This window comes from Phaethon lepturus, unplaced genomic scaffold (genome assembly GCF_000687285.1).
Source record: "Phaethon lepturus isolate BGI_N335 unplaced genomic scaffold, ASM68728v1 scaffold28200, whole genome shotgun sequence".
NCBI classification, from domain to species: Eukaryota; Metazoa; Chordata; class Aves; order Phaethontiformes; family Phaethontidae; genus Phaethon; species Phaethon lepturus.
This window is the reverse complement of record NW_010514528.1, coordinates 38,952-54,639: the sequence shown is the minus strand read 5'-3', so window position 1 is coordinate 54,639 and position 15,688 is coordinate 38,952. Positions and strand designations below refer to the sequence as shown.

The following is a 15,688-nucleotide window of genomic DNA, read 5'->3' as shown; positions in this document are numbered from 1 at the left end:
CTGCGTTGCTGCGGCCGTCTTTGCGCTTCCCTGAGCCTCGCCCGGGTTCTCGGGGAGTTTGCCCGGGAGGAGTCAGGGGCAGGCGGTCGCTGGTGGTGGGCGCAGACCTCGACTGTCAGCTAAAAATAGCTGCTTGGTTCTACTGCAATGCATGAAGTGTTTTTGGGTTTTTTGTTTTTTTGTTTGTTTGTTTTTTTTTCCTTTTTAATGGGAGGCAGTGCTACAGATCATGCTGTATAACTTAGTGATTTGTGTATGTTTCATAAACGCAGATGTTAGATATTTTAGTGGTTGGAGGCTAAGAGGATTGCTTCTATGGCTATGTGCATATCGTCTTGGATACTGGCCCCCGATCTGTGAACTTTTTTTGTGTGTTAGAGATTCTTATAATGGCAGGTATATTAACCATATGGAACACTGACTGAATAATGTATATATATACACTAGCAGAAGAGAACATATTGTTCCTTGTCACTGTAGAATAAAAAATACAAAGATACAATCAACTTGGTGAGTGTTTTTAGTCGTTAATACTGACAAGGAGTTAAATGAAAACAGACATATGTGTGAACTAGAAACTACAACTTTTTTTCCTTATGTAGACTGCTCATTTTGTATATACTTTTTGAGTTATTAGTTGTTTTACGAAAGTACTCTCTGTGACAGCTCTCTAACAAAGTTAGAGATGCTCTAAGCATTTCTCACTATTTAGATGTGTATTGCATTAAGATGATGTTAGTGACTTAAGGTTGTTGCCAGGTTAGGGCGTAAACTGTTTTCGATTCTGTGATCCTTTCTGGATAATGAGTATTTTGCTAGTAAGGTATTTTGCTCATTTGACTGTTTTAACTTGCACCTTTTGCCATACCAGATATGCTGCTTTGTAGTGTCTGTTGTTATCAGCTTGTTTCGCAGGCTGTATTTCACAGGTGTATCTTGGGAGCAGCTCTGGCAAGGAGATGAGTCAAGTATGATTTGAGGAAGAAGAGGGAAAGGTCGGGTCTTTGTGCTCTAAAGGAAAGAAGGCCTAGTGCTCGTCTCTGTATGTGGTGTGGTAGGTGTCAGAATCACGCAAGAAGCCTTTGGGTGCTGCAGCACTGCTGCTCGGGGCCCTTCCCAGTGACAGCAGCTGGTGTGCAGGGGATGCTTTGAGAGTCTTGGTGTCTACTGAATGCCTTGTTCTCTTTGTGTATCTCAGCATGTATTTCTGTGTGTCTGTAAATTACTGAGCATGGGCCTCTTCTGGGTGCTATGTGCAAAATCTCATTTATGCCTAAAAAATGGAAGTGTACCTTAAAAGAGAGGCCAAGAAATTATTGTTAAAATAATTGAAATCTTAAGAGCTTAATGATTATTAATTCAGATCTAATTGTTGCAAAAAAAAAAAAAAGCAATAATGCAGTTAAAGTAGTTAAGCTTACCATCTCACTGCTTCTCTTAGTTCTAAGTCAGTGATTTCCTTCTGGTGGTGGTGAGCTGTTGCAGCAAGTTGTCCACATCAAGTGTTCTTCACAAGGAGCAACGTGATCGTTTGTGTTGATGGTTTCATCTTCCTCACTCTAGGATCCACTTGAGATCACTTTTATATGCTTGTTTACATGCTTATATACCTTTGCTTTTCATTGGTTTGCAGCTCCGTGTTATATCCAAATATGTAAAAAGCACTATATATTAGATATTATTTCTTTCCTGTTTGTTACCTCTAAAAACAGTTTTGTCCAGGTCTGCGTTTCTCTTGACCGGCCACTGCTGAGTTGTGGGGTGTCCAGTGCCAAGCCCTGTACAGGCCATCTCTGTTTATCCCCTGCTGGTGCTCCTTGCTGCTGCATCCTGTGTCTCATCTTCTCAAGGCCTCTGCTACCATACCAGACCTGTGTTTCTCTACATCGTTGTAGAGTTGTGAATATCTCCTTCTATAGAGAGTACTGCTTGTTACTGCTGTCTGTATGAAACTATGGTTGCAGCATGCCTCGATAAACAAAAGTAAAACCAATTAGGCATAGGCACCTGGTCAGTTAGAGAAATTGCTGTCACAGCTAAATCAAGTAACAGTTGCAGGCAGGTCAAGAAAAGTTCAGCCAAAGTGAGCCTGACAGGCTTTAGTCCTAAGGCCTTGCAAATGCAGTACAGGGCTTATGGACTGCCACTAGCAGTGGCAATACTGTGTTACAGGGCTACCTGGTTGTATGGCAGTGGGAGGGATGATGTGGAAGAAGAATTCTAACAAATACGTGTTTGAGGAGGACAGGATGGGTAGACGGGGTGTATTTTACAGCAGGGGGTTTGAGGGGATGGGAGTGAGGGTGAACCTGGAAGGACAGTGATGTTTTGGAATAAGGTCTGTCTGCGAAGTACCTTCATCATCTGGTGGTGTTGGTTCTAGCTGATACCCCTGTTAATGTCAGGTTCCCTTGAGGAAGAGGCTGCATCATGTATCTGCATCTGTAGCTTGAAGTTGGAGTTCAGCATCCCCCATCAGTCTCATTCCCTGTAGAGTGAGAGAGGAATGGCATTTTGTAATCAAAAGCTTCCAGTCAGTTTTTCTTCCTGCATCTTCTGTTCTGTGCTATGAAGTGTTACTTGTGTCCGCCTCCTTTTCTTCTCTGCTTCCCCCACAATTACATTACAGATACAATCCCTTACATCCCTTTTGGCTGCAGCTCCCAAAGCAGGTGGCAGCTCATGGGCATAACTTGCAGAGGAAGCATGTGGGAAGATGCAGGTGGTATGTCTGTGTTGTGAATATTGGTTTGAGAATTGATGTGACAGGACGGAGATTTTCTGCTTGCCCGTACGGAGACAAGTTATGGAAGGTACAAGTCATCTTTACTCTGCTCTTCTCCCCTCACTCTCCCCAGCTTTGACTTCTGTTGTGTAGTTTCCTCCTCCGTTGTTTCTGCTGAGTACAGTAGAGGTCATACTGATGAGTATTGATATACGTTTGGGAAGTGTGCTAGTAAATGAGCATGAGGACGAATTTTGTCATGGGAACAGGGATATAAGTACATAGGGACAAGACCCTGAGCAAGGTGATAGCTAGGGTGCACAGGGGAAGAATGGGAATGCAGGACTGTTGCCTGTTACTGAATACAGATTATTCAGATACACCTACAAAATCTGTTTCTACCATACCAGCACCTCTGTTATGCTCCTCTGGAACTCTACTAATTGACTCCTGCTGCTTCATTGCTGTGCATCTGTCGATGAAGAACACATTTATCTACAATGATCAGATAGATGGTCACTGTAGGAAAAACTCAGTGGGGTGTGGTAGGGGCTTTGTAAAGGTGGAGAGTGTCTTGGGTCATAAATAGCTCCTAAGCCATATGGAACTTGCTTTAATTGTTTCCACTTTGGAATTTTTATGGTTGTGTTGATCACTCATTTTCAAATGAAACTTCATAGCAAATATTTCAATACAAATATGAAGTATCTGAATTTTCAGGCTTTCCTAATGGAAGAGTGGGTGTTCTGATGTGTAGTCTAGCTCCTCCAGGGAGTGATGTGTTATGCTTTAGTTCTTGGATAGAGCTGTAATGGCAGAAGGTATGTCAACCTTCTACCCTGCTGTCTTTGTGCCTTTAGTATAGGATTTTTTTTTAAATGTGTGGGAAGAAAGGTTGTTGTAAACTACAGAACTGTGCTTTGAATTCAAGCCTCAAACTGCTGCTCTAGATTTCCAAGTGTGTATGCTATATGCTGTATGTTACAAATTATTTCCTGCCTGGGATGTGGATCTTTCCCCTTGATGGTGTTAGCTTTTCATGTGTTTTTCTTCTTCTCACAGCTTTAAGTCATCTTCCTCTTCCCTTAGTAGCTTTCCTTAGCTTCCAGTAGGTAGTCTTTAGGTGTGTTTATTCTTGTGCCCTTTAATATTGTGAACTGTTGCCTAGACATACCACTTTGATCATTCATGCATATTGCTTTAGAACTTACAGGTGCCAGCTGTGATTCTGCAGCCAAGAGTGAACACTGCTGCTAAAATAAGACTTACAGTGGTGTTGCTGATGCTATATATTGCTTTCTATTCTGCAAATTAAATTACTGGCGTTGTCTACTAGTTGTTGAATTTGGCTCTTTTTTTATTAGTGTGTTAAGTAAAATCCTCTTAGTGTTGTGTAGGAAAGTTCTGTGAAGGCCAGAAAGCCTACCAGCACCTGTAGTTCAGAAACATTCTGTACACCAGAAAATTTACTATAACTGTGTCTACTTCTCAGAAATTTCGACAAGCAAAGCTTTCTGCAGCTCTGTCAAGGAGAACAGCTGATTAAACCCTTGAAATCTCTGCTTTGCAAATATAATCTGGAAGATACCAGGATTTTGTACTGAAAGATGAAGTAAAATAATGCAAAATAATTTCTCCATTACAGAAATTTATTGCCCTGTTCTATGCAGATTTATATTTGTTACCTCCAAACCTATAGTTTTTAACACAATCATTTCACATTTATAAGAGAACTATTTTTATACATTTGTTGGATTTTTTTTTAAGCAAATCATATTGTAAAAAGGCTGTAAGGATCTTCAAATACTTGTGGTAATGGCAATGTAAACCAGAAAGCACTGCAGTACGCTGAGTAGATTGTTAGATGCAGCTTTTTTTTTGAAATCTTGATTCTCTTCATCTGTTACCATCATGAAGGCATCTAAATCTTATGTGTACTTAACTACTGCTTATGAAAATAGTACATTGCAAGCCAGAAGGAATTTCAGAAACTGTTCTTTCAGTTCTCTGAAGATCTCTGGAAAGCATTGCTCAGAATAGAGAGGTTTATGGTAAGTTAAATTTTGCTGTTGTTGTTGACAGTAATAATATCAAGCCAGACAAGCTGACAGCTCTACATACCTTTGCTGGCTTTAATTGCATTAGTACTGTCATGTTTTTCTGACTCTGGGCTCATATGCATTGCTGTACACTTTTTCTGTGCTGTTCATCACTTAAAAACTGCCTAGGAGTGAAGGTCACAGTTCTGGACAGAATCTCCAGTTTAGTAACTTTTAATGCTTGCATAATATTTCCTTTCCTCCTCCCTCTGACTCCCTCCACAAAAATAGTCCCCTAGACTGGTAGAATAATTTGTGTGCAGAAAAATTATGTAGGCACATAACTAATTTAGTCATTAAGTTTAGCTTGCTAAAAAAGGTACAGTGCAACCTAGTGGGTGTTCTGGTCTGAAAGCAGTTGGTATCTTACGGATGATGTGTGTTTTGATGATCCTGGTTTTTACAGCACTGATTACTTATTCTTCCCATATGTAATTTTTTTTGTTTTACAGTAGTTTAGTGGAAATTTTAAACATGAATTTTCTGTCTTGACACTGTAATATATTACTTCATCTTATAGCATGCTTCTAAAAAATTGGTTTTAATTATAGTTAATGTAGGTGGGCATCCTTTGGTTTTCAGGATTATAGGCAGTCTAAAGTGTATTTCATGAAGTATTCTGAATGGTATTTTTGTGATGTACTTTGATTTTATACACATACATAGGATATGGAAGTTGTGAAACACTGGACCTGGGGATTATTTCTGTCATCTTTGCACTTTTTCTAAACGAACAAAACCCAAAAGAATTGGTTCAGGACCGAATGTTGGTTCTTTACTTAGTGTTTCATATTCTGTGCTTTTGGTCGTCTTGTTCTCTTGGGACATAAACACTTAAACTGAACCTTGAAGAACTGCCTTCTTCCTGAGCTCTGTGTTGCCAGCTAGTAGCCACAACAGAAGCTTTTTATCTTGAAGTTTTGCTGTATCTTTGTTTAAGTGGGAATTTTAGGTTGTGGCGAGGTTTTTTCATTTTTTCTTTTTTTTTTTTAAATCTGGGTTTTATAAAGGAGACTTTCTGTTTTTCTAGAATCTGTTGGGGGTAAAAGTTATGTTTTCTGTATCTTTTTCAGAAGGTTTTGCTTAGGTGATAATTATTCTACTGTTCTTTTTCCCCAGCCAAACTTGAAAGAGAAGGCATGACTCTTTAATATTAAAAATGGAATCATTGCCTGGGGAGCCTGAATAAAAAGCAATTACCCTTTTAGTCAAGTTTTACTTCCTTGGTGTCTCATGTAATTAGGTAGCTTCACCAGCTTCCTTCATCTTACTAGGGAAAAATAGCTAAGGTGTAGTTTCACATCACGCTTAATTCAGTTGAGCTGTCAAGCATTTCAAATGTTGTGGTCTTACTCTTGCTGTCCCCAGCTGCATGCTGTAACTGCTTCTATTGCACTGGATTCAATGCTTATGTGCTCACACTACAACTCAGGTGTGTGATTTGATCTGCCCCCCAAAAAAGTGTTTTCTGCAAGGACTTGTGGCTGCAGGATTGCCTGAGCTGATAAGAGGGAAAAGCATGGCTGGGAATGGGGAAGGAAGTCACTTCTCCCCTCCCCTGCCCCATAGCTTGAGGAAAAGGCAAGAGGAGGGTGTCTGGGGCTGTGATTTTTTTTAACTTTTTTAAAGCACCGTCAGCTGCAGTGGTGTGTTGTGCATAGCTGGTGCTCACATGGACACTCCCTCACTTCTTGGACTGAGGAAGGAGTGCAATTTGTTCTTTCTTGAATTTCCAACTGTCTCAGGCGTATGTAACTTAAATGTTTTCAGTAGGAAAAACAAGGTGGCTGCTTCTATTATAAAAAAAGAAGTTTGTGATGTTCACATTCTTTGATGGGTAAGAAGGAGAAAAATGCCATGGCTCTGTTTTCATGTTTTGAATAGCCTTGCTGAGCCAGCAGATGCTTGCATTTTCAATTTCATAACTCACTTAAAGAACAAATTGGTGGTGTGTGATTTTGGGCAATTAAATAACTACTTCCAAAGTATGTTCTGTAGCATTTTAAACCAGTTGCTCTGAAAGAACTTTTTTTGAGGTGAAAATGCCAATTTATCTCAATACTTGCAAGTAAAACCAACTACAATTATGCCATTCGATATTGGTAACTTGCTAATTTTGGATAAGCTTGTTTTTAGAAATGTATCCTTTATTACCGGGCTTAGAACTCACACAGAGGATGGGTGAGGTGCTTTAGGGGAGTAATGGTAGAGACCTGTCTAAAAGTATTAGTTTTACTTGATCTAAAACTATTGCGAAACTAAACACGTGGAATCAGATGGTTCAGCTTCTTTTCAGTCTTTTTGAAGTTCAAGGGCTTTTTTTTTTAAGCAAAAGAAAATGACTTAATGATAGTGATGTTCCTTTGAAGGTGGTTAGAAGTGCTGGTGTCATGTAAATGATGAAATATCTCCCAAGTTGCCTCAGCAAAAGTGAGTTGCCTGATTATGTAGGAATGTGGGCAGTGAGTTCACACTAGTGATGCAACTGCCTTGCTGTGTCGACTTACTGACTCTTCTGCCCCATGCACATGAATGGTGTTTTTTTGTGTCTGGTTTTGATTGTGCAGTGTTCTCTGACATTTGAACTTCATCTTTACAGACAAAGCTTAAAACCAAGCCTAACTGAAATATTTTTAGTGTAATTTGACTAAGTTTGTTATCTCAGCTGTCAGATGAAGGCAAACTTTAGTAATCGTATTTGTGTCTGTCAGGGCAGTGGATCAAAATGTACTTGTAATCTTTGAGTCCACATGTACCTTTTAGTTTAAGCAGGAGAGTGTTATCCCGTTGACTTTGTTTGCAAAGCTGGATGTTGGATTTCCAGTAGTTAAGGGCTTGTTCTCATTTTAAGCTGAATTCTTCCATTTAATTTCTGCAGTTTCATTTAACTGATTTCAGTAGAGTCAAATTGATGTAAATGAGTGCAACCTAGCTCCTTTGTATACTACTAATTAATGCTGTTGCTCCACGCTTTCAGTTCATGTATGGATTATAAGTTTCCTTTGCTCTCTATCTTACTGCTGCCTAGTCAGGATGTCATCTCTGTCACATGTAGATGCACAGTGCCTCTTTATAATGAAGTTTTGCCCTGTGTTTGGGAATGTGTATTGTAGACACTATAGTAAGTGTAATCAGAGTCAGAGCATGAGGAAAACGTGCATGTTTGTGCTGGTGGTCTTGCAAATATAATATGCTTGTCTGCTATCAGAGTATCTGTGAAACGCTGTTGGTGTCAGCTGGCTTGCAAGGCTTCAGTAGAACCTGCACGGACAGCTGGAGGAGTTTGTTTGGCAAGGAAGGGCAGTTAAGTATTTCAGCTGCAGAAGTTCACTGAGCAAAGAAAAAATGCTAAAAGTCTATTGACTCGTATTTTGATAACTGTAGTCCTGTCTTCCCTGCATTTGGCCTTGTTTTCTGGGGCAATGCCCAGGAAGTGTTTCAGGTTTCTATGCCTAGATTTGTCTGTTACTGCATGCAATATAATCTCAGTACCTGTCCTTAGTACAGAAGCTTCACACTATGAAAATCCCTAGTGATTAAATATATTAACTATGCCAGTAGTTGGAGTAATTTTTCTTAATCTTCCATGTAAGAGAGAAGTGATAGATAATTAAAATGTGCTTGTAACTGTTCTGAAATACTTCGCCAGGAAGCTCTGGTGGTTTTTATCTTATTTCAAGTTTTAAACTTACAATTCTGATTTGGAGCATGAAATTTCCGTTCTGGTGAGATGTGCACTAATTAACACCTGCAATATTCTAGACTGCAAAAGAAAAGATGAAACTTCAAAATTACATCTCGCTAATTGCGCACAAGTGTTAGGAAATATGACACTTTACAGTTTAAGTGTTTGAAAGCAAAATGGCAAAGCATATGCCCTTAAAAGACTAAAGCAAACCTTAGTATGTGGAAACTAGGATTAATGTAAGCTTGAACATCTGTAAATCAAAGCTTGTGTTAGGGTGAACTCTGGTCTCATGATGGCTTTCACAGGGAATTTCTAGGTTCTGGCTGTTGCAGGCCATTGCATCAGAAAAAGAGCTTGCTCCAAAACCGTGCTTGTTTCTCATGTTTTAAAAAGCACCTCCCCCTCCCTGCCCCCTGCTCCCCCTCCAAAACAAAAATCCCAACACCTTAATGTATGTGCTATTTTAGTAATTTTTTCAGTAGATGCTATGTAATAGCTGAGAATTTGGTTTATTTTTTTTAACTGAGGTTCTAGTCTTGAATATTGTTTCCTTGCTGTACTAGCAAGAGAAACACTGCAATGTTTGTTTTTTTTTCTACAGACCGTGCATCTATCAGTCACGAGGTTTTTTCCACTTTTCTGACTCAATAGCTTGCAACTGTATGGGATCTTATAAGTAGGAGAGCTACTGGCCATCTTTTTACAGCTGACTGAGCAGTGGTAGGTGACAGCTCTTCATTTATTTCCTAACTCTGCTTTAATCTTCACACTGAAAATGTTTCATACTTTCTCTTATAGGCAGGATTTGAGATTGTAGCTTTATTTGTCACTGGCTTTGCTTAACATGTAACACAAGTAGCTTGGGTTGTGTTTTAGATTGTTACTTTCTGTTACTGAAAAGCCTGATTTGATGCTTTGATTGCATGAGAGGTGTTGTTGAATTTTCTTTGTTGCCTGTGCTCGTTGTAAAAATCTCTACACGCTTACCTGGGATGATCTTGGTATATTTGATTCTGGTTTGGTACAGAATGGTGTGCTAGTACAGCATTTAACTAGTGACCCAGTGAACATTCAGGAATCTAGTCACAAGTGGCTTTCCCTGTGTAATGCATATTTTCAGTAGTTTATGCAGACAACTTGTACTAGAACCCTTTTGGCAACAGGTGTTTTCTTAATGTCATTTCTAGGGCAGTAAGGTCAGTATTTTTCAATATAAAGTGCATGAATGTTTCTATATGCTACTTTTAAGATGCTTTGGAATATTTAGAAGTTTTACATTGCTGTAATCCTGCTTAAATGGCAAAAGTCAGTGAAATCATGTAGGGGAAATGTAGAGCACTTTTTTTTTTTTTAATCAGTGATGTAATTCTAAAGAAAAATCATTTTGCTTGGTATCTGAAATGGGATCTCTGCATACTTGTTATTGATTACTGCCATCTCCTTTAATTAGCCTGACTGCTATGTCTTCTCCCGCTGCATATTTTTGCCCTGTATTAGGCACAGACCTCCATGGAGGAATGTCTGCAGCCATTTAATGTTTTGAAAATTGCTTGTTGAAGTTTGAATGAAGTACACAAGCCTAACTCTCGCTGTAATTTACTGCACTGAAATGCTGTTTTAGCAATATCAGAACTCTTTCCTTATCTGGCAGCAAAAATAGAGGCTGCGATCAAAAGTATGTGAATAAGAAAGGTGGCTTAGGCATCACTTGTGAAACTGAGACACAAAAAAAAGTTGAGGCAGTAACCCCTTCTCAGCAGCGCAGTAGCACTTTGCTTTTGTTTTCATGCTTTCCAGACCTCCCTGAGCCTCTTGTGCTGGGGAAACATGGGGTTATCTTGGTGTGTGAAGCAGATCAACAGCAAGCCTCCTTTGAGTCCAGAGCATTATGAGCTTGAATGGCCTAAGATAGTGACGCTGTGAAGTCTATATATGAAGCATTCATGCGAAAGCAATTTGAGGACAGAACTGAAAACTGTTTGACCATACTGGTGTTTTCAGGTTCCTGTATCGGGCAGTGTTAGGGTTGGTGTTAGGACCCTTGTAAAGGTTGCATGGAGGGGCAAGAGAAGCTGTGTGGAGACTTTTTGGAGGACTTGGAGGAGGAGGTGGTTCCTGCCAGAGTTTTTGTGTTTCTGAAACATGTGTTTGGGGAGTGCTTAAAAAACTTACAGGAGAAAGTTCCTAGGTGTATCTTCCAATGCCAATAGGAAAGAAGCTCTCCTGTTATGTGTCTAAGTGCAGTGGGTTCCCTATGACATAAGAATCTCCTGGAAAGAGAGGGAGGGCACCTTCTCAATCTTCTTTTCAACTTTCTTCTGTTATGAAATCCTAGTGGAATATTATTAGAGTTTTAAAAGGCAAGGAAATTCAAGGTCACTATGGGAATAAACTCTTAGTAATGGAAGCCAATATTTGAATTCCTTGGCTTTCCAATTATATGCTTGCTTTACAGTTCTTAAGAAGAATTATAACTGTATATATTGCTATATATATAAGTGCATGCAGCCTTAACTTTACTTTTTACTTCACCAAGGCTCAAATGTTTGAAGCCTGCTGTGTCACTTCATAGTAAATGGAAATATAGTGGAAAGTATGGATTTCTCAGAAACCATTGACTGTTAAGCAGTGGAAGCCAAGGTTAGAAAGGCTCTCATACTATATTTATGCCACTATTGTGACAGCTGAACAGTCTTCTGTTATTATTATTTTGTCTTATTATTCTTAAACTGTTCTTGCTGGTGGGTGTTAAAGCTTAATGTCTGTGATTTAGTTTTTTCAGTATTTGATTTGAGATTTTTTTTTTCCCCCCAAAGATGTTTTCTTCTTCAAGGCTCAGTTGAAGTGAGTTGATTTAAAAACACATAATCCCTCACCCCCTTAAAGCCTGTGTCCTGGAAAACATAAGGTGCCATAAGCGTCCTCTTTGCTAGTAGCATAAAAAAACCCATGTGCATTATGTTTGGACATAACTTTCTGCAAAGTTACAATGTGAAAAGTCAGCCTTGAGAATATCCATGTAAAATATAAGCTGTTTAAAGGCTGAGCTCTTTTTAATATGGACACAACTATGTGGTTAAGATCCTGTAGTACTGGGAGCAATACGGCCATAGGAGTAGTGGTAGTGGAGCTTATATTTTGGTCTCTTCAAACTGTTTCAGGCTTGGATTGGGTTTAATCTTCTCCATTAACTCCTAGAGTAGAAGGAGGTGACCAAATGTACTTAATAAACTGATACGCTGCACTTAATGCAAAAAGAAACATGAGGGCCTATGTGTGGGCCTGGATGGAATATAGTTAGCCTGATTATTAGGGCTTTAACTCTAGGTGTAGAGATGATTGTTGACATTTTTATTTCAGCTGTCTATTCTACCCCCAGTGCACAGCCAGTTAAACTGCTCATAAAAACAGCTCCTAAAACTGTTGAAACATCAAGTCAGCTGTTCTTAAGGTGGAAGTAGCCAAAAAGTTTATTCTTTCCCCTTGGGGAAGGTGAAGGTTGGTTTAGAAATCTTGCATTAACTAATGGAGAGTTTTATTTCTTTGAGAAATGTATTACTTATGATGTCAGCGCATAAGAAGTACTACTAGGTATGTTCAAGGCGTGTTTTTTTCTTCTCTTGACTAAAAGTAAGTATCTCTGGTGATAAAGATGCTGTACAGTGAAGTGCTTCATTGTGCTGCTTTTTATTTGGTTTGTTCAGTCTGTATAGAGGAAAATTTAAGATCTTAAATACAAATAATCAATCTTGGCCTCTAAAAAAAAAACCTGCATTGTTGCTTACTTGTGCTATTGTCACGTATAGATGGTGTTTGGTGACTTGCTTATGCCCAATATTTGGGAAAAAAATGGGTTTGTGAATGTCAGCATTCACTTAAACTTGTAAAATTATTCTCTCAGCCCTCCTTTTGGAGAGGGAAACACGACTTAGACTTACTGAATTTTAGAATATTTAAAGGAATAATTAAGTACTTGATTTTCTTTATTAGTATTCAACTTCTGGGTTAGTAAATTGGCTCAGCTGAAGCTCTGGTAGTCTAGAATTGGCTGATATCTTGGAGGTCCTGAATTTGGAAGAAAGTTATTTCCCTTATTTTCTGGATATAGATTCAGGTATTTGGTGGGTCAGCCTTTGGCTGATTTGTCCCAAGTGGGTGGTAATAACTGAGACAATGAAATTGTGAAACAAAGAACAGTTTTCTGCCCACATATCTAAGAGGGAGTTAGAGGAGGTATTAATAACATGTTGATTAAATGGGTTTTGAAATTGCAAGCTGTGATAAAAGTAGCACCCTAACATTTTCCACTTTAATACACCAGTTTTGGTCTGAGTACCGAAGTTCTGAGTTTGAAGTAGGGCATAGGTAAGTCTCCTTTCTTACAGTTGTATTGTGAGTGTGATTAGATGGAAAAACCTCTGGACACTAGACTTAGTCTTTGCTCAGTTCTTGTGGTAAGGATCAAAAAAAAAAAAAGTGTATCTGAATTAGAACTATTGATAAAGGACAGGAAAAAAACACTTCTGCTTACTTGCAGATGAGAGGTTATTTATAGCAAGAAAAGAAAATGATTTTGAAAGAGAAACTTGATATAATGAGGTCTAATAAGGAAGGATGTGTATTTCAGATGCCTAGTGAAACTTCTTTTGGCTTTCTTTAGGCCTGGGAGACGTAATACTAAGGCAAATGGTGGAAATGATTGCTTGCCAACTGCATTGAATTTTTTATGATCTGCTTTAGAGTCTGGCTTGGGAATGAACTGTGTTCTTCCATGTGACTTCTTTTCTTGAAAGATAAGAATAAAACTTTTCAGTCTGGCAAAGCAGAGGCAACTGTTATAGTAAGTTGGAAGCTGTGAAGAACTTCCATTTATTTGTTAGATAAAAACACAGTAGCTTTTTTTTTTTTTTGCTACAAGGTGTTAAAAGGAGCAGATAAGTGCTTCTTAATAGAATTTCTGGGTTACTAAATTGCAAGATTTCTCCCGTTTGTTCCTCTGAAAGATAAGGTGTTCAGCCCTTCAAATCACAGTAGGTGTCATTGCTAGAAAAGCAGTCCCCACTTCTGAAAGTGTAAAAATTAAGCACAAAGTGAAACAGTCTAGTTACATTCTTCCAAGAAGTTTTATCAACTCTGACATCTAAACTTTTAAAGTCAGTGTTGCAAGAACTGAACCTGTTTTACTGTTCTACCCCACTTCAAGCAAAGCACATGTGAAAGTTTTTCCTTTTCATCCTGCTGGGTGGAATAAGGTAATAGTGCATAAATGGTTTGTTAAATGTGGTTTTTTGCCCTTGTATTGCTTATGTTTTGTGATTGATTTTACATTTTTGAAGCTTTTGTTTGTTTTATGCAGATGGCTTCTGCTTATGTGAACTTGTGTTTGAACTCATGATAACCCTGCTTTCCTTTTGCATTTTAGTGCAAAAGATGATATTGATATTGATGCCCTTGCTGCTGAGATAGAAGGTGCAGGAGCTGCAAAGGAGCAGGAGCCTCAGAAAGCCAAAGGCAAAAAGAAAAAAGAGAAGAAGAAACAAGATTTTGAGTAAGTTTTTTTTTTTTTCCTTCCTATCTGTCTTATTTTATTCCATTATACAAAAACTCAGTTACTGAAGTATGATAAATTCTTTCTTATTTTAGTGAAGATGATATCCTGAAGGAGCTGGAAGAACTGTCAATAGAGGCGCAAGGAGGGAAAGTTGACAGGGAACCTTCTACAGGAAAGGTGAACACTGAGAGGGAGGTGGGCTATTTCATAGGAAATAGTTGAAATACGAGACACCTCTGTCCCAGAAATGTTGTAGTGTTGCAGTGCAGTTGAAGATCGTATGTGAAACATGCAGCTAGCATGTATTTTTAATTGATCATATTTTCATAGTAAAATCAATTGTGAAAGTTTTTACCAGAAGCTGTGTCTTCATGCTGATAATTATTCAAAGCCAATCAGAACAAATTCTGTGAGCTGAACTTTGTCTTCAATAAGAGAAGCTTTTCTTGACATTTCTCAATACTGCTTCTTAGCTCACAATAGCAAGTAGTTTTTCATGGCTGATTATTGATTTGTTTAATTACCAGGTTGAAAATGACAACGAAGAAATCTTATCCAAACAAGATAAAAAAAGAAAAGGAAAAAGTAAAAAAGCCAATCTGGAAAATGACTATGACAGTGAGGAGGTGGAAGATAAAGATAAAAAAACTAAAAAAACTCAGAAAGCAAAACAAGACATGCTTTCTGGCAGTGATGATGATGATCATGAAACGCAGCTTAAGAAAAGCAAAGGGAAAACTCAGAAGTCAAATAAAAAGCACGATCTGTCAGAAGATGATGAAACTAGCATTAAGAAAAGCAAAGAGCGTGCGGGGGCAGTGTCTACAGGTGAGAGTGGTGATGAATCAGATGAGGTCTCCCAGTCTAGAAAAGGGCAAAAGAAGAACCAGAAGCCAAAGTCCACTCCTGCTGCTGAAAGTGGGGATGATGAAGAAGAACCTTCATTCAAAGTAAAAACAGTGGCTCAGAAGAAGGCAGAAAAAAAAGAACGTGAAAGGAAAAAACGTGAGGAAGAAAAAGCCAAGCTAAGGAAGCAGAAAGAGAAGGAAGAATTAGAAGGTGGTAAAGAACCAGCAAAGCCGAAGGAAGCTCTGAAAAAAGCTGAAGAGAAGGCTTCTCCTGAAGTCCTGGCAACCCCTGGCACTGGAGAAAAAGGAGAGACTCCTGCAGGAACAGAGGGTTTGTAACATGGTTTCTAAAACGTAGCTTTTATAAGAGGGCCTAAGAGTTGGCAGGCAGTGAGGATGATTTGTCGCTTGATTCTGAACTGGGAACACTGGACGTTTGGTAGCCTTGTCTGCCTCTTTGTGTTAGCTCACGTGTGGATGTTTTTTCTGGCCTGTAGTTTGTTCAGGTACATGGGAAAACAAATGCCAGATGGCGAATTCTCATTACAATATATGCTTACAGTTCTGTATTGCAAACATACTTTTTTCACTTCCCAGTTATTCTGTTACTTTAAGATTTCAGACCCTGACTTTGTAACTTAAGAGACAGTTTTATTTGTTCATTATAAAGTGCTTATGTAGTAGCCAGTCAAAATGTTCCTCATTTGGTGTTATTTATCATATTTGAAACATTAATTGTATTTAGAGTATCTTTAAGATTTCTGGGATCTTTGAATG

At 38.7% G+C, this 15,688-nt stretch overlaps 1 protein-coding gene across 1 annotated transcript in view; it reads left to right on the top strand.

The window, feature by feature from the left end:
• Nucleotides 1-6,657: 6,657 nt before the first annotated feature.
• EIF5B (eukaryotic translation initiation factor 5B) overlaps nt 6,658-15,688 on the top strand; it is a 29,837-nt gene continuing 20,806 nt past the window's right edge. Inside the window, 5 exon segments of the mRNA XM_010293228.1 lie at nt 6,658-6,681; nt 6,995-7,005; nt 13,935-14,060; nt 14,156-14,240; nt 14,591-15,242. Coding sequence (XP_010291530.1) covers nt 6,658-6,681; nt 6,995-7,005; nt 13,935-14,060; nt 14,156-14,240; nt 14,591-15,242 — 898 coding nt within the window.